This window comes from Arachis hypogaea, chromosome 4 (assembly GCF_003086295.3).
Source record: "Arachis hypogaea cultivar Tifrunner chromosome 4, arahy.Tifrunner.gnm2.J5K5, whole genome shotgun sequence".
In the NCBI taxonomy this organism is placed as follows: Eukaryota; Viridiplantae; Streptophyta; class Magnoliopsida; order Fabales; family Fabaceae; genus Arachis; species Arachis hypogaea.
In genome coordinates this window covers 16633952-16656502 of record NC_092039.1, presented here as the reverse complement: position 1 = coordinate 16656502, position 22551 = coordinate 16633952, and the positions used below count along the sequence as shown (strand labels likewise).

At 38.5% G+C, this 22551-nt stretch overlaps 1 protein-coding gene across 1 annotated transcript; it reads left to right on the top strand.

Annotated features, from left to right (window-relative positions):
• Positions 1-9686: 9686 nt before the first annotated feature.
• On the top strand, positions 9687-10751 carry LOC140184058 (uncharacterized). Its single transcript, XM_072234341.1, has one exon. The coding sequence runs from the start codon at positions 9687-9689 to the stop codon at positions 10749-10751; it is 1065 nt and encodes a 354-aa protein (XP_072090442.1).
• The last annotated feature ends 11800 nt before the right edge of the window (positions 10752-22551 follow it).

Below are 22551 nucleotides of genomic sequence, written 5' to 3'. Positions count from 1 at the left end.
GGGCTTTAAGGGAGCAACACATGTTATAAATTGCAACCGCTAAGCATAAATTCAAGATGCCATTGCCACCCAAGTCTAGAAGGAAAAAAGCTGATTCAGCAATAGAGTTGCACTATGCTAGGAGTATGAGGATTTGAAGAAAGAATTTTTTCCAGCCCCATAGATGATGAATACTGCATTATGTTCTAAAAATCTGATTTAGTGAAAAAACAGAAAAAGCTCAAAACTTCTCCGAAAGAATTCTTTTTTCTTCCTTTTTTTCCTTTTGGTTATTTTGTATTTATAGTGATGGATTTTTAGCTTTGATAAATATTAGGTACGAGACAAATGATGCAGTAAAATATAGAGATGAAAAAAATTAAGAAAATTTGTATGAAATAATTTTTTTTGAGAATTACAATTTTTTTCTATAACAAGAAGATTATAATAACAATTTCTCCTACAAAAAGAGAATATATCTCTCTCTAAATATAGGAAAAAATCTCCAAAAAAAATTCTCTATGTAACTCAATGTTACTATTATTCTTGTTGGATGAAGTGATTGAAATGAATTAAGGAAAAACTCAATTTATAGGTGAGTCTCTTCAATATGAACCATCTGTTAATTAGAGTTATATAATTCTTCTCTTTTTCAACTATTAAAATTCTATGATTATAAACTAAGATTGTTTATTACCTTTTCATTTTATTTATTTATTATTTATTTATTTATTTTCTAAAATTAGCTTTACTAATTTTCACAATCTTTCACTTAAAGCTAATTTTGGTATTAAAAGTCTCAGGACTTCATGTTGCTCATATACTCAATAGGCCATAGAAGGATCTGCATCATTCAAACTTATCAATGTTGATTGGCTTTATCATGACATTTGCTGGGTTATCTTTAGTATGAATCTTTTGCATATCTACATTTTCTTCTTCTATTGCTTCTCAAACAAAGTGATATTATACTCCAATGTGTTTTGTTCTTGAATAAAAGGCAGAATTTCTTGCAATATGTAAGGCATTCTAACTGTCACAATATACGAGAATCTTCTGGTGTTTGTGCTCGGAGTCCTCCATCAACCTGTGGATCCAAATAGCTTTCTTACATGCTTGTGTAGCTGCCATATATTCAATTTCTATAATTGATAAGCTACAACAGTTTGTAATTTAGCTAGCCAGCTCACAGCTCCTCTTGCAAGTATGAACACATATCCTATAGTAGATTTTCGATTATCAAGATCACTTGCAAAGTCTGAATCGACATATCCACTGACAACGAATTTCAATCCTCCAAAACATAATGCAACATTCGAGGTCCCTTTTATGTATCTCAAGATCCTCTTAACAACATTCAAATGCTCCTTATCCGAATTTGCCATAAATCGACTTATCACCACAACTGCTTGAGCAATATCTAGCTTTGTATAGATTTTTCACCGCTGATGCATACGGTACTCGAGATATTTTCATCCTCTCTACTTCACTACTAGGGCACATACTTGAGGATAATTTAACATTTATAGGAAATGGGGTTGAAATTGGCTTACGTTCTTGCATGTTGAAGCGTTGCAAGATCTTCCTCAAATAATTCTTTTGCGATAGCTAAATCTTCCTATCCTTTTTGTTTCTATGGATTTGCATCCCTAAAATCTTGTTTACTGGTCTCAAGTCTTTCATATCAAACTTCCTAGTCAATTGTGCCTTCAATTCTTGGATTTGATCTTTGCTGAGGTCTACCACTAACATGTCATCCATATACAATAGCAGAATGATGATTTCATTATCACCAGACATCTTGTAATAGGTACAATGATCTAAACTAAGTCTGTTGTATCCAAGGCTAATAATGAAAGAATCAAATCTCTTGTACCAATATCTTGGTGGCTGCTTTAGACTGTACAGAGATTTAGTTAACCTGCAAACAAAGTTTTCTTTTTCTTATTCTTCAAAATCTTCTAGTTGGAGCATATATATCTCTTTTTCAAGTTCTCCATAAAAAATTTTCTTTACATCTAATTGCTCTATATGTAAATCAAATGTAGCACACATAGCTAAAACTATTCTGATAGTAGTTAGTCTCACCACTGGAGAAAATATTTCATTGAAGTCAACACCTTCTTTCTGAGCGTATTCTTTGACAACCAATCTTGCACGATATCATTCTACCTGATCATTACTATCTCGTTTGATCTTGTAAACCCATTCGTTACCAATAACCTTTTGACCTGCTGGAAGTGTAACAAGTCTCTAGGTATGATTCCTATGTAATGCCTCAATTTCTTCTTGCATTGTTGTCATCCATGCAGAAGCATCTGAATTGCACATAGCCTCCATAAAAATTGTTAGCTTTCCATCTCCTGTCAGAAGATAATATGCATCATGACTTGTCAAAACATAATTTGAGTGCTATGATGGTGTTTTTCTTTATCGAGTGGATCGACGAACTTCTATGTCATTGCCATCTGCTTCTTGTATTTTGTACTCTGGTTTTACTTCAGAAAAAAATACCTTCTCTGTATTTCCCATCTATTTGAACAGTAGTTATTTTTTTAATAATGCTATCATTTTCTTGTTCTCTTCATAATTCTATTTTCTGCAAATAGTACATCTCTGCTGACAATTACCTTGCAAGCAGTGGGATCCCACAGGGGAAATCCCTTAACTCCGTCAGTATAACCCAAGAATATACATTTTCTAGACTTTGTGTTCAACTTTGTTCTTTCTTGAAAATTGTACATCACATACACATGACAGCCAAATATATGTAAAGAAGAATAATTAAGTGGCTTACCTTGCCACATCTCCATTGGTATCTTCAATTCAATTGTAGTTGATGGTAACCGATTTATCACATAATAGGCAGTTTTAACAGCTTCTGCCTAAAAAGACTTGGCTAAATCTCTCGTGCTCTTTTTAGGAGAGTTCTATTCATTCGTTCTGTTACACTATTTTACTGAAGCATATATGCAACTGTGAATTGCCATTGAATACCTTCCTGCTTGCAAAATGTAACACCCTACCATACAGAGTCTTATGCTTAAGTCATAATTCAGAGATGGTAAGGTATTACGACCTCTAAAATAAAATTTAGTACGTATAGTAGTATGAATGATTGATTATAACTAGGAGCCTTTGTAGAAAAAGGGGTAAACAAAAACCGCAACCTTAAAGCGCAACACTCCGATCGATAACGTAACGAACAAGGATAACCAACGCGAGATTATATATATACAAAGGAGTGTCAAAAACAGGAATATCAAGACTCAAGATCCGGCTGCGAAGATAACCGGTCCGAGCATAACAATATATACATATGATAAAAATAAGGAAAACCCCAAGGAAACCCAAAGGGACACCACTACATAAAACCTATTCTCCAAAATCTCCCATAAGAGGAGTCATCACAGTTTGTATTATTTAATGGAGATAAAAGTATCTAAGCAAAACATATAAACCAAAACATAGCCCCGAGAACAAAGGATCTTCGCAAATCTAGAAGTCTCCAGTATGCCTCAGCGAGAAACCTCACGTCCTGCATCTGAAAACCACAAAATCCGCATGGGTGAGAACCAGAGGTCCCCAGCATGGTAACAGCTTCCACATATATAATACATAATAATGGAGGAAAGCCAAAGGCAATCCTAGAACTTCCTCCAGATAATATCAACGCTTATAAACAAGCTAAACCATAAAGGGCATCTGACTAAAGATTCTTCACTCTAACTAATACTTCCCTTTCCAATTCCTTCAAACCTCCCAACCACCAGTAGGAGTATAATGTAGCAAACCCAGTTATATCAAACAAAGAATATACAAATAGGAACAGTTAAGGCATTTAGACAATTAGCAAGTATTATGCAGTCAAATAGGCAATCTCAAACAATTCATATAGTATGCATATGATGAATGCCTGTCCCTAGTGGCTGATGATATCATCTTGTCGGTTATAGAGCCAACCCGACAAGTCCTGGTCGCTAACCATTGGACTGTCCCTCTGTCATGCATCCCCAACTCGAGTTATACTCGTCATAAACTTGATCATAATCATGATCTATATCCATCACCCTCACTGGTGAATATATACGGGGGCGAGCTCATCCGGGTCTTTCACAGTGCCCGGCCACACTTACGACATAGGGTCAACAGAGTATCAAGTCTCAACCTGGAGCACGTGGTGGCTAGCCACTTCTACTACCCAGGGAAACTCGTATCTCAGATAGTGGAAGTGCAAATCACAATTATCAATAATTCAGCATAAACATGCATGAATTCTCATCCATGGATCAACATCCATATCAGCCATTCCGGCTCACGGTTAAATCCATAACCAGCCAAAATTCATAGCATACACAGCTATTCCGGCTCACGGTTCAATCCAGAACCAGCCAATATTCATAGCATACACAGCTATTCCGGCTCACGGTTCAATCCAGAACCAGCCAATTCATAAACAATTACAGCCCTTCGGCCAATGGCATAACAAGCACTTCCACCACCATCCTCCACATCTCACATAATCATCAATGATCCTCATTGATTATTCATTTTCCCTTGCTTCACTCGCAAGTTACCACATCCACTAGCTCCTTCTCTCATAGCTAGGCTTATCATAATGGTTTAAGATATAAGTGGTGAGATCGGAGGCTTAGAGTATGAAATTTGGCTTTTAAAACTCAAAAATCAACTTTGGGATGAAAACAGGTCCGCGCGTACGCGCACTCCACGCGCACGCGTGGATGACCTCAAAAACTTCATCGACGCGCAAGCGTCATGCACGCTAACGCGTGGATTAAAAATTTGCCAATCGACGCGTACGCGTCAACCACGCGTACGCGTGGGTATTCTCGTGCCCCAGGCACAACACTGGCACAGTTCTGGCATGACTCTCTGGAAAATGGCTGGGCATTGGGTGCAGCACCATTGGCGCGCCCGCGCACATCACGCTCACGCGTGGATGGCATTTTCGGGAAGAACGGCGCGCACGCGCCAAGTGCGCCCACGCGCAAGGGGTCATTCTGCTAAAAATTTTCTAAGTTAAAAGCTGCAGAATTCACCAATTTAAACCCCAATCTTCCAACAGACATAACTTTCTCATTTTAAATCGTTTTTCACCCGTTCTTCGAACGGCATGGACATCCCGGATCCAATTTCATTTCTAAATAGATTTGGCACAAAACAGAGATCCGTAGTCCAAGTTATGTCCCACCAAAGTATGCCCAAAAACCATATTTTTCATAAAAACCACAAAGTGCCATTTGCAAACAAGCCATTTCCAACTCTTTTCAAAATCAATCAAAACATGCCATTCTCATCCCTTTCATTTGAAATCAATCAAAATACATCAATTTCAACATCAAGCCTCCTCAACTCACACATTGACACTTCACCACAAATTACAAAATCACTATCTCATCATTTTAACCCACTTCACCCAAGTGGCTCAAACTCAAATATATTGACATATCACATACTCTTACTCATGCCAATTCTCAACAACACCAATTCCAATAAATCATTATTGTACACAATCAACATCATACTCACCATCAACATGGTTCAACCCACAATTCAACCATAACCAATCATCAAGCATATATCACAACATGCATATTTCTCATACATCATACCACCAAGGCATCAATAACCATCATCACATATATGACCACATCATATATCTCAATCATTAATCAACATCAACCATTCAATGCCTATCTTAGGGCCTCTAGCCTAAGTATTTCCTACCACATTACATATTAGATACGGGAAACCGAAACCATACCTTAGCCGATTTTCCCAAGCTCAACCGGAGCACTTCCAAATCACTTATCCACAAGCCCTCAAGGCCTCAACACCTCCAAGAACAGATTTTTCACCACCAAACCCTTTCCAAGCTTTTCAAAATCACCAATCAAGCTCCAATATCCACACATACACAACCTAAGCCACAATCATCATACCCATACACAACATCTCAAAATCCAAACATCATAAAACAACAAAATACACTAGGGTTGAGAATCTTACCACACCCAAGGTCCAAGGAAACAAGATTAACCTTCTCCTCCAAGAGAGTTGGGTCCTATAATATCAAAGAACCCAAAATCTCAACATTTTTGCTCATAAAACTCGAAAACAAGGCTGGAATTTCGAAGAGCAAAACGTGGCTTACCTCAAGATTAATTGTATGGGTTTTGTAGAGCTCTCCGCGGTGAACGCGTGGCCGCAAACGGAGCAGCAATCGGAGCTCTAGATCAAAAGTTATGGTGGTTTGAAGATCAACCAAGGGAGAGAACTTGAGAGAGTGTTCTTCCTCCCTTTCTCTCTAATTTCAGCTTGTGTGTGTAACAAATGAGGAGAGAGAGTGCTGAAAACTAGGGTTTTGGTTAAGTTATGTTGGGCCAAGGGCCCACTTTAGGTCCAATTGGCCCGGTTTGGCCCGTTCGGTCCAATCTTGGTCCGAATTCTATAAAATTGGTACCGAAATTCTCGTCTCAATCTCCTCTATCATATTTAGCCACAAAAATCACATTTTGGGCTTTGTAGAATAAATTCTCATTTATGGGTTAATTAGCCGTTAATTAACCGGGTTTTACACAAAATGTTAGAAAGTCACCATCGACATATTCTCTTCCATTATCTGTCCTTAAAAAATTAATCTTCTTTCCAGATTTAAGTTCCATCTTTATTTTGAACTCTTTAAACATCGCAAACACATCTGACTTTTTCTTAATCGGGTACACCTATAGCCTCCTAGAGTAATCATCAATAAATGATATAAGATATTTTGCTCCTCCTAGGAACATCCCGGTGATTCCCATATATAAGAATAAATCAACTCCAATATGGGCTTACTCCGAGCAGTTGATCTACCAAACGTCAATCTATGTTGCTTGCTTGTAATGCAGTACTTACAAAACGATAAGTTTATCGATTTAAGTCCAGGAATGAGATTATCTCTACAAGAATCTCCAAGCCTCGTTCTAACATGTGTCCCAGTTTGCGATGTCATGTCATCATCATTTCTTCTTGGCTTGCTGAAGCAACTGATGCCTCTGCCTCTTACAAAGTATCTCCCATAAGCATGTATAAATTTGCTGCAATCTTTTCTACTTTTATTACCACAAGGGCACATTTAACAACTTTCAAGATCCCATCTTTAATATAGGTCTTGCAACCAAGTTCATCCAGTTGTCCAATCGACAACAAATTCTTTTCAAGCCTTTTACATGTCTTACCCTTTGAAGTAAATGAATAGAACCATCAAATATTTTTATTTTGGCAGTGCCTATTCCAAAAATTTCTAAAGCATGATCATTTTTCATAAATACAGATACTTCGAAAATAGGTTCATTTGTAAAAAATCAATCACGATGAGGAGTCATGTGCCAGGTTATTCCTGAATTAACAATCTAGACATCAGTGAGTTGTTTGCTACTTTTAAAACTAATTGTTGTTTCGCTATACAAGATTTCTCCATCATCAGAGGTACTCGCAACACATCTTTGAGAACTTAATCCTTTTACAATCTTCTCTATACTCTTCTTATTAATCATTCTTGAAGTGCCCTTTCTGATCTTGCCACAATTGTAGTATTTGAATTGCTTCTTTTCTTGTGACTTTGATCTGCATTGATTCCCACTAGAACCATGCTCTATTGATTTTCCTCTCCTTTCGTCATCATCGGCGCCTCTGCTTACTTTGAGCCCTCTAATCTATCTTCTTTATTCTTGTGCCTGGATTCTTCTTCAAGAATCACAACAGCCATATTATCAAAAGAAAGATAGTCTGTCAAAATATTATTGGTTAAGTTAATGATGACATGATCATTTGAATCAGGTAGATTTTGAAATAGAAGCTCTATACGTTCATTTTCTACTATGTTGTAATCCAACGATGAGAGTTGAAAAAATAGAGTATTTAGATTGTTGATGTGATCTATAGCCGACATAGATTCACTCATTCAAACAGTATAAAGTCTTCTCTCTAAGAATATCTTGTTATGAAATGACTAGACTTCATATAATTTGGTGAGAGCATCCCAAATTTCTTTGCTCTCCTTTTCTTTGTTATACTTGACAAGACCGAATCATCTGGTGCCAAGTGTAAGTTTGCAATGGCATTGGGTGTGTTTGGATTTGTGTTGGAGAAGAGAGAAGCGCGTTTGAGTTTCTTGAACGCTTCATCTTTATGTGTTGGCAACGTTTTTATCTTCTAAACGCAGAAGTGATTTCTATCTTCAACCCACATTTAGTAAAAGCTCAAATTCTAAATTTTTCGTTCACCTTTTCACGTTGGGTTGAAATATATGTTCTATGTACCAATTATGTCCTTTATTGTTTTTTTATAATATTTTTTTCTAATACTCTCTTATGCATTTTATTATTGTTGAGCCTAGTTTGATTTTGGGTTAAGTTATGATGACAAACATTGTTTTGGGTGGAAAACCCAATATTGTTTAATGTGAGTGTTAGTGATGCAGGCCCAAATGTCCAAGACCACATTGCTTCAGTCCAAGACCAGCTAGTGATTCAGCAATGTAAAAGAGCCAAAGCTCTTACTTGTGGCACAGTTCAGAAATCAAATGTTTATATGTTTTGCTAAAGGACAGCTGAAAAAAGAAAAAGAACAAGTATTGGTATAATAAAGCAAGAAGGACAGTTGGCACACTCCCACCACTCCAAGGACACAAGGACATTTCTACTAACCCAAGGTTACTAGCAAAACAAAACAGGGATTGTGGTTGAGCAAAACACAAACTTGCAACAACAGAGAAATGGAACAGAATGAAAAAGAAGAGCATGCCATGGAAGAAAGAAACACCAAGGACCACAGATGTAGTGGACGAGCTCCTCCAGCAGTAGGGGTAGTGGAGCATGATGAAGAAGGACAGCTTGCTAGCTGTGCCAGCTCCAACGGGCAGCAAGGACAAGCAAAAGGATGAAGCTACAATGAAGCCAAGTTGAAGATATATAACAAGCTTCACTCCACCATTTCAAAGTCAAGAAAGAGAGAACACACACACTCAGAGCATCATCTCTAACACAGAGCTGAAATCTCTTTCTTCTACTCAAGCTTAATTCTGATCTTTGTGTTATGGCTGTCTTGCGTTATTTTCTATTTTGAGAAAAGGCTAATCTTGTGAGGTTGAAAAGCCAATGAGTAAAAAGGCAAGAGTGATGCAAAAGAGCCACTGATTTCTAATGTAATTTTGGTTTTTGAACTAGGATTAGTTTCCCTTACCAAGTTGGGTTAGCACTTGGGGAAATTAAATCTGGTTGATTCCCCTTCCTAGTTGGGTCAGCACTAAGGGAAGCTAAGCTTTTGGTGATGAAAGCTTAAGGGGTATATACTAGTTGAATTAGGAAAAAATTCGATAGTATTGGTGTATGTAATCTGTGAACGATTAGTGAAAATTTCACCATGGTTTGTGGTGGAGACTGGATGTAGGATTCATGGCACAAAGAATCCGAACCAGGATACATGTTGGTCTTCATCTTCTCTTCCATGCTCTTTTATGTTCTGGGTATGAGATAATTTCAAATAATCTCCTGCAACTCGAAGCAACAGATTAACAGAGTCTGAAACTTTAAGTTTTAAGCCAACTTGATTCAACCCCCCTTCTCAAGTTCAACTAGAACCATCAATTGGTATCCAGAGTAAGGTCTCAAGGAGGCAAGCTTCACAACTTAGAGCAAAGATCCATGGCCAACAACATGAGTCCCAACATCGTGGCGTTCACTCTCACTAAAGGGCAGTCTAATAATAGACCTCCCTACTTCAATGGCAACAATTATTCTTACTGGAAAGAAAGAATGAGAATCTTCGTGCAGTCAATCGATTACAACATCTGGAAGATCATTCTCAACGGTCCAGACGTCTTCACTAAACAGAATGCTGATGGAGAAGTTGTGGCAAAGGAAGATAGTGAATGGACAGATGAAGAAAAGAAGAAGGTTGAACTCAATGCCAAAGCAATCAACATGATGCATTACACAATCAATTTCGAAGAGTTCAGAAAGGTGTCAAGGTGCAAAACGGCTAAAGAAATATGGGACAAGCTCAGACTCACTCATGAAGGCACTAAGCAAGTGAGGAAAACCAGAATTGACATGCTGGTGAAGGAATATGAAATGTTCAGTATGAAGGAGGATGAGAGCATCGATCAAATATTCGAAAGGTTCTCAATAATCATCAACAATCTGGACACAATGGGAAGGAACTACTTTGAAGAAACTCTAGTGACAAAGATCCTGAGAAGTCTTACTAAGAAAAGGGAAGTAAAAAGCACAACCATCTCTGAAAGGAATGATTTGATCAAAATCACCTATGATGAGCTAAGAGGTAAGTCGCTGGCCTATGAAACCACTCACATGTCTCAAGACAAAGATGACAAAAAGAAAAGTATAGCACTAAAATCAAGAATGACAGCCCAAGGAGAAGAATCTGATGACAGTTTCTCAGATAAAGAAATGGTGCTCTTTGCAAGAAAAATGAGAAGACTACTGAGATACAAAAGCAAAGGCAAAGGAAGCTCTTCATCCAAATATGTCAAGAATGATCAAGTCAAGTTCACATGCCATCAATGCAAGAAACCTGGTCACTTCAAGTCAGATTGCCTTCAACTTAAGAATGGCAAAAAATCTAAGAAAGACAAAAAGAAGGTGATGATGGCAACATGGGAGGACTTGGAGAACGACACCAGCTCAGAGAGCTCAGATCAAGAAGCTCAGCTATGTTTAATGGCAGACTGGTGGACGAAATTGTGATTTATACTTTCACACAAATCGAATAATCCCCGGTAATGGCTCCAAAAGCTTGGTGCACAATACTGCGGCTTTCACAACTCCGTTCAACTAACCAGCAAGTGTACTGGGTCGTCCAAGTAATAAACCTTACGTGAGTAAGGGTCGATCCCACAGAGATTGTTGGTATGAAGCAAGCTTTGGTCACCTTGTAGATCTCAGTTAGGCAGATTAAATTGGTTTATGGGTTTTTGAAAATAAAGATAAGAAAATAGAAATAATAAAAGGGATAGAATACTTATGCAGACTCATTGGTGGGAATTTCAGATAAGCGAATGGAGGTACTGCATGGTTCAAGGACGCCTGCTCTCCCACTGCTTCAACTCAATCCTTCTTACTCCTTTCCATGGCAAGCTGTGTATAGGGGTTCACCATCAGCGGTGGCTACTTTCAATCCTCTCGGGAAAATGATCCTATGCGGCTGTCACTCGCACGGCTAATCGTCTGGAGGCATCACCCATGGTTGATGGTTACATCCCATCCTCGCAGTGAAAACTATGCTCACGCACTCTGTCACAGTACGGCTAATCACTGGTTGGTTCCTGCGCCTACTGGAATAGAATCCCTTGATTCTTTTGCGTCTGTCACTAACGCCCAGCACTTGCAAGTTTGAAGCACGTCACAGTCATTCATTACCGGAATCCTACTCGGAATACCACAGACAAGGTGAGACTTTCCGGATTCCCAGGATCCTACTCGGAATACCACAGACAAGGTGAGACTTTCCGGATCCTCATAAATGCCGCCATCTATCTAGCTTATACCACGAAGATTCTGTTGGGGAATCTAAGAGATACACATTCAAGCTCTGTTGCATGTAGAACGGAAGTGGTTGTCAATCACGTGCGTTCATGAGTGAGAATGATAATGAGGGTTACTTATCATCACATTCATCATGTTCTTGGGTACGAATGAATATCTTGGAATATGAATAAGAGAGATTTGAATAAAAGAAAATAGAATTGCATTAATACTTGAGGTACAGCAGAGCTCCACACCCTTAATCTATGGTGTGCAGAAACTCCACCGTTGAAAATACATAAGTAAAGGGTTCAGGCATGGCCGAATGGCCAGCCCCCAAAACGTGATCACCGGATTCAAAAATACAATCCAGGATGATAATATGATAGATAAATGTTCTATTTATAATGAACTAGCTCCTAGGGTTTACATGAGTAAGTAATTGATGCATAAATCCACTTCCGGGGCCCACTTGGTGTATGTTTGGGCTGAGCTTGATCAATACACGAGCTGAGGCTTCTCTTGGAGTTGAACTCCGAGTTATGACGTGTTTTGGGCGTTCAACTCCGGATCATGACGTTTTTCTGGCGTTTAACTCCAGACAGCAGCATGAACTTGGCGTTCAACGCCAAGTTACGTCGTCATTCTTCGAATAAAGTATGGACTATTATATATTGCTGGAAAGCCCTGGATGTCTACTCTCCAACGCCGTTGAGAGCGCGCCAATTGGAGTTCTATAGCTCCAGAAAATCCATTTCGAGTGCAGGGAGGTCAGATTCCAACAGCATCAGCAGTCCTTTTGTCAGCCTTCTTCAGAGTTTTGCTCAAGTCCCTCAATTTCAGCCAGAATTTACCTGAAATCACAGAAAAACACACAAACTCATAGTAAAATCCAGAAATGTGAATTTAACATAAAACTAGTGAAAACATCCCTAAAAGTAGCTTAAACTTACTAAAAACTATATAAAAACAATGCCAAAAAGCGTATAAATTATCCGCTCATCACAGACCATGATGATAAAAATGAGGTAGATCTTTCTGACTTGTCTATTGATGAACTGCACTATATTATCAAAGACATTTTTGTAAATTCCAAGAAACTCTTGGATAAATATGCAAAATGCAAGAAAGAAAATGAGGCTTTGAGGACTGAAAATGATCTTCTTTTAAAAAAGGTTAAGGCTAACGAAACTGTTAATGAAAAGTTTTTAAAAGAAGAAAATTATGCTTTGCGAGCTGAATTAGAGAAATTCAAACTCAAGCATGAAGTTACTGCTTCCACTGATTTGATTTCTGAAAACAAAAAGCTAAATGAACAAATAAAAAGTTTGAATGAAGACTTAGCAAAGTTTGTTCAAGGTTCTCAAAATCTGAACAAACTGCTTGCTTGTCAAAGGGTTGGGTCTGAAAAATTTGGACTTGGTTTCATAGAGGAAAATAAATTAGCTTTCAAACCAAACTTTCAAAAATCTGAATCCTCCTCTTCCAAGTTTTTCAAACCAAAAGGATTCAGCAAATCCCAGAAATCAGTGGGCAAGAATTAGTGCTACAAGTGCAACAGAAATGGTCATGATCCTCCTCAATGTTTCATCTTTCTTAGGTCTTTTGGTAATGATAGTAAATTATATAAAGTTGTTCATGATTTTAATGCTCTTGGGCAACCAAGAAGATTTCACATCAAAGGATCCAAATGGATTTGGATACCTAAGGTTAGTTGAAGAACATGCAGGTTTGCCTTACATCCAAGAAGAAAATGGGCATGTGGTATCTTGATAGTGGATGTTCAAGGCATATGACTGGAAGGGATACTTTCTTCATTAAACTCAACAAGTATGATGGAGGATTTATCACTTTTGGAGATAATGGTAAAGGTAAAATAATTATCATTGGTAAGGTTGGCAAAGATTTTTCAACTTGCATAGATAGTGTCTTTTTAGTTGATGGGTTAAAGCATAATCTATTGAGCATAAGTCAGTTGTGTGACCTTGGATATGCAGTAACCTTTAGAAATCTGATTGTAGAGTCATAAATGAGAAAACAGGGGCTGTTTTATTTGTTGCCAAAAGAAGTGACAATGTTTATGGTATCACTCTAGATGATCTAAAAGTTCAAAATGTAACATGTTTCTCTTCAATGGAATCTGAAAAATGGATGTGGCATAAGAGGTTAGGACATGCTAGCATGTTCCAAATCTCTAAGCTTGTAAAGAGAGACTTAGTTAGAGGTATTCCTAATATAAAATTTGATAATGACATTATTTGTGATGCTTGTCAAATGGGTAAACAAATTAAAACCTCTTTCAAACCCAAGGAAGATGTCTCTATTAAGAAACCATTGGAGTTATTGCATCTTGATCTGTTTGGACCAACTAGGACTCAAAGTCTTGGAGGAAAGAGTTATGGCATGGTAATTGTGGATGACTATACTAGATTTGACTGGGTGTTCTTTCTTGCTCATAAACATGAGGCCATTTTTGTTTTTGAGAAATTCAGCAAAAAGATTCAAAATGAAAAAGGTTTAAAAATTATTTCAATTAGAAGTGATCATGGTAAAGAATTTGAAAATCAATTCTTTGAATCTTTTTGTGATGAACAAGGCATATCACATAACTTCTCTTGTCCAAGAACACCTCAAAAAATGGTGTTGTGAAAAGAAGAAATAGAAGTTTACAAAAAATGGCTAGAGCTATGTTATGTGAATATGAAATTCCCAAGTTCTTATGGGCTGAAGCTGTGAATACAGCTTGCTATGTTTTAAATAGAACCATTATTAGGAAGTTTTTAAAGAAAACCCCATATGAACTTTGGAAAAGGCATTCTTCTAATCTTAGTTATTTTCATGTGTTTGGCTACAAGTGTTTCATTCTGAATATCAAAGAAAATTTAGGAAAATTTGATCCTAAAACACATGAAGGCATTTTTCTGGGTTATTCCACAAATAGCAAAACCTATAGAGTCTATAACAAGAACTCCAAAACTGTTGAGGAAATCATGCATGTCACATTCTGTGAGTCTAACAATGTTCCCAGTGTTTGCATTGATGATAGTCCAGGTTTTGATGCTGAATTACCAAAGAACACTGAACCAACTCCACAAAATCTAAGTTCTCATGAAGCTGCACCTGTTAGTAGCAAAAATTCCAATTCTGCAGGAGACAATTTGGAATTATCTCCTGTCGCAGCTGATAACACTGATGCAGAGGTTATTGTTGATCAAGAAGAACCTGAATCTTCAACTCAAATCAGAAGGCCCAAGGAATGGAAATTTCTAAAAAATTATCCTGAGAAATTCATAATTGGTGATCCCTCCAAAAGTATTTCAATAAGGTCTTCTTTGAAAAGAGCTGAATCCAACAACTTAGCTCTTTTATCAAAGATTGAACCTCAAAACATCCAAAAAGCTCTTGCTGATCCATCTTGGGTGTTAGCCATGAAGGAAGAATTACAACAATTTGAGAAGAACAGATCTGGTCATTGGTGCCTTATCCAAATGGAAAGAAAGTCACTGGCACTAAATGGATTTTCAGAAACAAGCTAGGTGAAGATGGATCCATAGTTCGAAACAAAGCTAGATTGGTTGCTCAAGGATATGATCAAGAGGAATGGATTGATTTCGATGAATCCTTTGCACCTGTAGCTCGAATGGAAGCCATCAAATTGCTCCTTGCATACGCTGCTCATTGTGGCTTCAAGCTATTCCAAATGGACGTAAAGTGTGCTTTCCTCAATGGCATAATAGATAGAGAGGTTTATGTGGCTCAACCTCCCAGGTTTGAAAACAAAACATTTCCTAACCATGTTTTCAAACTAGCTAAAGCCTTATATGGTTTAAGACAAGCTCCTAGAGCTTGGTATGAGAGGCTTAGCTCATTTTTATCGAAAAACAACTTTCAAAGAGGAGCCCCTGACACCACTCTATTTTGTTAGGAACTATCATGATCATTTTATTCTTGTGCAAGTTTATGTTGATGATAGTATATTTGGTTCGGCTAATGAGGATTTGTGTGCAGATTTTGCTAAGCTTATGACTAATGAATTTGATATGAGCATGATGGGAGAGCTCAATTTCTTTCTAGGCCTGCAAATCAAGCAAACTGCAGAAGGCATTTTCATCCATCAAGAAAAATATGCAAAAGAACTTGTCAAGAAATTTGGGCTGAACTGTGCTAAGCCAATGGGAACTCCCATACATCCTAATATCAAGCTTGATAAGGATGAACATGGTAGAGATGTTGATGAGACACGCTATAGAGGGATGATTGGATTCTTAATGTATCTAACCTCCTCAAGGCCTGATATCATCCAAAGTGTTGGAGTTTGCTCAAGGTTTCAATCAAAGCCTAAGGAGTCCCATCTCTCTGCTGTCAAGAGGATCATCTGATATGTACTTGGTACCACTGATTATGGGTTATGGTTTTCTAAGACTGATTCTTTTCAATTAGTGGGTTTCTGTGATGCAGATTTTGCTGGGAACAGGATTGATAGAAGAAGCACAAGCGGCATGTGCTGCTTTCTTGGAAAATCTCTCATTGTTTGGTCTAGCAAGAAGCAAGCTACAGTGGCACTTTCAACAGCCGAAGCTGGGTATATTGTAGCCTCCTCTTGTTGTTCTCAATTATTATGGCTGAAAACTCAACCAGCTGATTATAAACTGAATGTCTCTAATATTCTATTATTTTGTGACAACATGAGTGCTATTAATATTTCCAAAAACCCTATTTTGCACTAAAGAACAAAGCACATTGAAGTTCGATTTCATTCTATATGAGAACATGTGCAAAATGGAAATTTGGATATTCAGTTTGTTAACTCTGAAGGTCAGTGATGAGCGGATAATTTATACGCTTTTTGGCATTGTTTTTAGTATGTTTTTAGTATATTTTAGTTAGTTTTTATTATATTTTTATTAGTTTTTAGTTAAAATTCACTTTTCTGGGCTTTACTATGAGTTTATGTGTTTTTCTGTGATTTCAGGTGTTTTCTGGCTGAAATTGAGGGACCTGAGCAAAAATCTTATTCAGAGGCTGAAAAGGACTGCAGATGCTGTTAGATTCTGACCTCCCTGCACTCGAAGTAGATTTTCTGGAGCTACAGAAGCCCAATTGGCGCGGTCTCAATTGCGTTAGAAAGTAGACATCCTGGGCTTTCCAGCAATATATAATAGTCCATACTTTACCCGAGATTTGATGGCCCAAACCGGCGTTGCAAATCAGCTTCAGAATTTCCAGCGTTTAACGCCGGAACTGGCACAAAAATTGGAGTTAAACGCCCAAACTAGCATAAAAGCTGGCGTTTAACTCCAAAAAAGTCTCTACACATGAAAGCTTCAATGCTCAGCCCAAGCACACACCGAGTGGACCTCGGAAGTGGATTTTTACGTCATTTACTCATTTCTGTATACCCTAGGTTACTAGTTCACTATTTAATAGGACCTTTTGATATTGTATAGCTACCTCATGACACATTACACGTTTCTCATTGTATTGTCCATGGCATGAGTCTCTAAACCCCATGGTTGGGGGTGAGGAGCTCTGCTGTGTCTTGATGGATTAATGCAATTACTACTGTTTTTCATTCAATCACGCTTGCTTCTATTCTAAGATATCACTTGTTCCTCAACTTGATGAATGTGATGATCCGTGACACTCATCATCATTCTCACTTATGAACGTGTGCCTGACAACCACCTCCGTTCTACCTTAGATTGAGTGAATATCTCTTGGATTCCTTAATCAGAATCTTCGTGGTATAAGCTAGAATTGATGGCGGCATTCAAGAGAATCCGGAAGGTCTAAACCTTGTCTGTGGTATTCTGAGTAGGATTCAAGGATTGAATGACTGTGACGAGCTTCAAACTCCTGAGAGCTGGGCGTTAGTGACAGACGCAAAAGAATCACTAGATTCTATTCCAACCCGATTGAGAACCGACAGATGATTAGCCGTGCTGTGACAGAGCGCGTTGAACATTTTCACTGAGAGGATGGGAGGTAGCCATTGACAATGGTGAAACCCTACATACAGCTTGCCATGGAAGGAGCCTTGCGTGCTTGAAGAAGAAGACAGTAGGAAAGTAGAGATTCAGAAGATAGAGTATCTCCAAAACCTCAGCCTGTTCTCCATTACTGCAAAACAAGTATTTATTTCATGTTCTTTTACTCATCACAATTAAACCTGATAATTATTGATATCCTGACTAAGGGTTACAAGATAACCATAGCTTGCTTCAAGCCGACAGTCTCCGTGGGATCGACCCTTACTCACGTAAGGTATTACTTGGACCACCTAGTGCACTTGCTGGTTAGTTGTGCGGAATTGCAAAAGTGTGATTGCAATTTTGTGCACCAAGTTTTTGGCGCCGTTTCCAGGGATTGTTCGAGTTTGGACAACTGACGGTTTATCTTGTTGCTTATATTAGGATTGTTTTATTTTTGTTGGTTTAGAGTCTTTTATTTGAGTCTAGTTTCATATTTTAAGTTTGGTGTCAATTGCATGCTTTTGTTTTCTTTTAATTTTTCGAATTTGCATGTTCTTAGTCCTTTCTTGATCTTTAAAAATTCTAAGTTTGGTGTCTTCTTTGTGTTTTCCTTTAGATTTTCGAAAATTTGTGTTTGATTTTCTAAAAATTTTAAGTTTGGTGTCATTTTGTTATTTTTCTCTTTCCTCATTTCAAAAATCAAATCTTTTTCAAAAAATAATTTTCAATCATATATTTTTAATTGCTAATTCCAAAATCTTTTTAATTAATTATTGATTGATTTAGTTTTCAATTTGCTTTGATTTTATTTTCTTTTAGTTTTCGAAATTTTATTTTATTTTCCATTTGTTTTATTTTATTATTTTCGGTCATTTTTTTTTAAAAAAAATAATCTACTTGCAATCCATATCATCTCCCTTTCTCCATCATGGACCTAAATGGAAGTGAGCAGTCTAGAAGGACTTTGGGGTCATATGCTAACCCCATTACAGCTGCATATGGGAGTAGCATCTGTATACCTCCCATTAAAGCAAGCAGCTTTGAGCTAAATCCTCAACTCATTATCATGGTGCAGCAAAATTGCCAGTATTCCGATCTTTCACAGGAAGAACCTACTGAGTTTCTGGCACAGTTCTTACAAATTGCTGACACAGTACGTGATAAAGAGGTGGATCAGGATGTCTACAGATTATTACTGTTTCCATTTGCTATAAAAGATCAAGCTAAGAGGTGGTTGAATAACCAACCCACAGCAAGCATAAAAACATGGAGACAGTTATTAGACAAATTCCTGAATCAATTTTACCCTCCAAAAAGGATGACACAGCTAAGGCTGGACATCCAAGGCTTTAAACAAGAGGATAATGAATCCCTTTATAATGCCTGGGAGAGGTATAGAGGTATGCTAAGAAAATGCCCCTCTGAAATGTTTTCAGAGTGGGTACAGTTAGACATCTTCTACTATGAGCTTACAGAAAAAGCTCAGATGTCTCTAGACCACTCAGCTGGTGGATCTATACATATGAGAAAGACGATTGAAGAGGCTCAAGAACTCATAGATACTGTTGCTAGAAATCAACATTTGTACTCTAGCAGTGAGTTCTCTACAAAAGAAGAAGCTATGGCAATAGCTACTGATCATAAGCCTCAAGAACAGATTGTTGAGCTTAATCAGCAATTACTCCTGATGACAAAACAGTTGGTAGAATTTAAAGAGATGCTCCAAGAAACTAAAATTGCCAACAAGAACATAAAATCACAGTTGAATCAAACAAAATAGCAGTTATCTAAACAGATAACAGAAGAATGCCAAGCAGTTCAACTGAGGAGTGGGAAGACATTGAATAACACTGCTCAAAGTAGCAAAAAGCCAAGAAAGGAACAATTGACAGAGGATAACCAAACCACTGCCCAAAATCCCTCTGAGGACAGTAAGAGCCCAGAGAGGAATACTCCTGGCGTTCAAACGCCAGAAAGGGGGAAAAAGTTGGCGTTAAACGCCCATTCCTTGCCCAGTTCTGGCGTTCAAACGCCAGAAAAGGGGGAAAAGTTGGTGTTAAACTCCCATTTTTCACCCAATCCTGGCGTTCAAACGCCCATGAGGAATCAGACACCTGAGAGTGCTGATAGTAACCCTTCTAAAAAGGCTTCTCCAACCACCTCTGTAAGGAATAAACCTGCAGCAACTAAGGTTGAAGAATATAAAGCCAAGATGCCTTATCCTCAGAAACTCCGCCAAGCAGAACAGGATAAGCAATTTGCCCGCTTTGCAGACTATCTAAGGACTCTTGAAATAAAGATTCCGTTTGCAGAGGCACTTGAGCAAATACCTTCTTATGCTAAGTTCATGAAAGAGATCTTAAGTCATAAGAAGGATTGGAGAGAAACTGAAAAAGTGTTTCTCACTGAAGAATGCAGTGCAGTCATTCTAAAAAGCTTACCAGAAAAGCTTCAAGATCCAGGAAGCTTTATGATACCATGCACATTAGAAGGTGCTTGCACCAAGACAGCCCTGTGTGACCTTGGAGCAAGTATCAATCTAATACCTACATCCACTATCAAAAAGCTTGGGTTGACTGAAGAAGTCAAACCAACCCGGATATATCTCCAACTTGCTGATGGCTCCATTAAATATCCATCAGGCATAATTGAGGACATGATTGTCAAGGTTGGGCCATTCGCCTTTCCAACTGACTTTGTAGTGCTGGAAATGGAGGAGCACAAGAGTGCAACTCTCATCCTAGGAAGACCTTTCCTAGCAACTGGACGAACTCTTATTGATGTACAAAAAGGGGAAGTAACCCTGAGAGTCAATGAGGATGAGTTCAAGTTGAATGCTGTCAAAGTTATGCAGCATCCAGACACATCAAATGACTGCATGAGCGCTGACATTATTGACTCTTTGGTGGAAGAGATCAATATGACTGAAAGTCTAGAATCAGAGCTAGAGGACATCTTCAAGGATGTTCAGCCTGATCAGGAGGAACCAGAGGAAACAAAAGAATTTTTGAAAATTTCTCAGGAAGAGGATAAGCCTCCCAAACCTGAGCTCAAACCACTACCACCATCCCTGAAGTATACATTTCTGGGAGAAGGTGACACTTTTCCAGTGATCATAAGCTCTGCTTTAAATCCACAGGAAGAGGAAGCACTAATTCAAGTGCTAAGGACACACAAGACAGCTCTTGGATGGTCCATAAGTGATCTTAAGGGCATTAGCCCAGCAAGATGCATGCACAAGATCCTATTGGAGGATAATGCCAAACCAGTGGTTCAACCACAAAGGCGGCTAAATCCAGCCATGAAGGAGGTGGTGCAGAAAGAGGTCACTAAATTACTAGAGGCTGGGATTATTTATCCTATTTCTGATAGCCCCTGGGTGGCCCTGTCCAAGTTGTCCCCAAAAAGGGAGGCATCACAGTGGTTCATAATGAAAAGAATGAACTGGTTCCTACAAGAACAGTTACAGGGTGGCGTATGTGTATTGACTACAGAAGGCTCAATACAGCCACCAGAAAGGATCATTTTCCTTTACCATTCATAGACCAAATGCTAGAAAGACTAGCTGGTCATGATTATTACTGCTTTTTGAATGGCTATTCAGGTTACAACCAAATTGCAGTAGATCTTCAGGACCAAGAGAAAACAACATTCACTTGCCCTTCTGGCGTGTTTGCCTACAAAAGAATGCCTTTTGGTCTGTGTAATGCACCTGCGACTTTTCAGAGATGCATGCTATCCATCTTCTCTGATATGGTGGAGACGTTTCTGGAAGTCTTTATGGATGACTTCTCTGTATATGGAGACTCATTCAGCTCCTGTCTTAATCATCTAGCACTTGTCCTGAAAAGGTGCCAAGAGACTAACCTGGTCTTAAATTGGGAGAAATGTCACTTTATGGTGACTGAAGGAATTGTCCTTGGGCACAAAATTTCAAGCAAGGGAATAGAAGTGGATAAAGCAAAGGTAGAGGTAATTGAAAAATTACCACCACCTGCCAATGTTAAGGCAATCAGAAGCTTTCTGGGGCATGCAGGATTCTACAGAAGGTTTATAAAAGATTTTTCAAAAATTGCAAAACCTCTAAGCAACCTGCTAGCTGCTGACACACCATTTGTGTTTGACACACAATGTTTGCAGGCATTTGAGACCCTGAAAGCCAAACTGGTCACAGCACCAGTCATCTCTGCACCAGACTGGACATTGCCATTCGAACTAATGTGTGATGCCAGTGACCATGCCATTGGTGCAGTGTTGGGACAGAGGCATAACAAGCTTCTGCACGTCATTTATTATGCTAGCCGTGTTCTAAATGACGCACAAAAGAATTACACAACCATAGAAAAGGAGTTACTTGCAGTGGTCTATGCCATTGACAAGTTTAGATCATATTTAGTAGGGTCAAAAGTGATTGTGTATACTGACCATGCTGCTCTTAAATACATACTCACAAAGTAGAATTCAAAACCCAGGCTCATAAGGTGGGTGTTGCTTCTGCAAGAGTTTGATATACAAATAAGAGACAGAAAAGGAATAGAGAACCAAGTGGCAGATCATCTGTCCCGAATAGAACCAGTAGCTGGGGCGTCCCTCCCTTCTACTGAGATCTCTGAGATATTTCCAGATGAGCAACTTTTTGCCATTCAGGAAGCTCCATGGTTTGCAGATATTGCAAATTATAAAGCTGTGAGGTTCATACCCCACGAGTACAGCAGGGTTCAAAGAAAGAAATTAATTTCAGATGCCAAGTACTACCTATGGGATGAACCATATCTCTTTAAGAGATGTGCAGACGGAATGATCCGCAGATTTGTACCTAGAGAGGAAGCACAAAAGATCCTGTGGCATTGCCATGGATCACAGTATAGGGGAGATTTCGAAAGTGAGCGAACAGCCACTAAGGTCCTCCAATGTGGCTTCTACTGGCCTACTCTCTATAGAGATGCCCGAGAGTTTGTGCGTAACTGTGACAGTTGCCAAAGAGCTGGTAACTTGCCTCATGGGTACGCCATGCCTCAACAAGGGATCTTGGAGATTGAATTGTTTAATGT

Excerpts from the sequence above, each read along its gene's own strand:
- LOC140184058 (XM_072234341.1), top strand. The coding sequence starts at position 9,687 with ATGGCCAACAACATGAGTCCCAACATCGTGGCGTTCACTCTCACTAAA.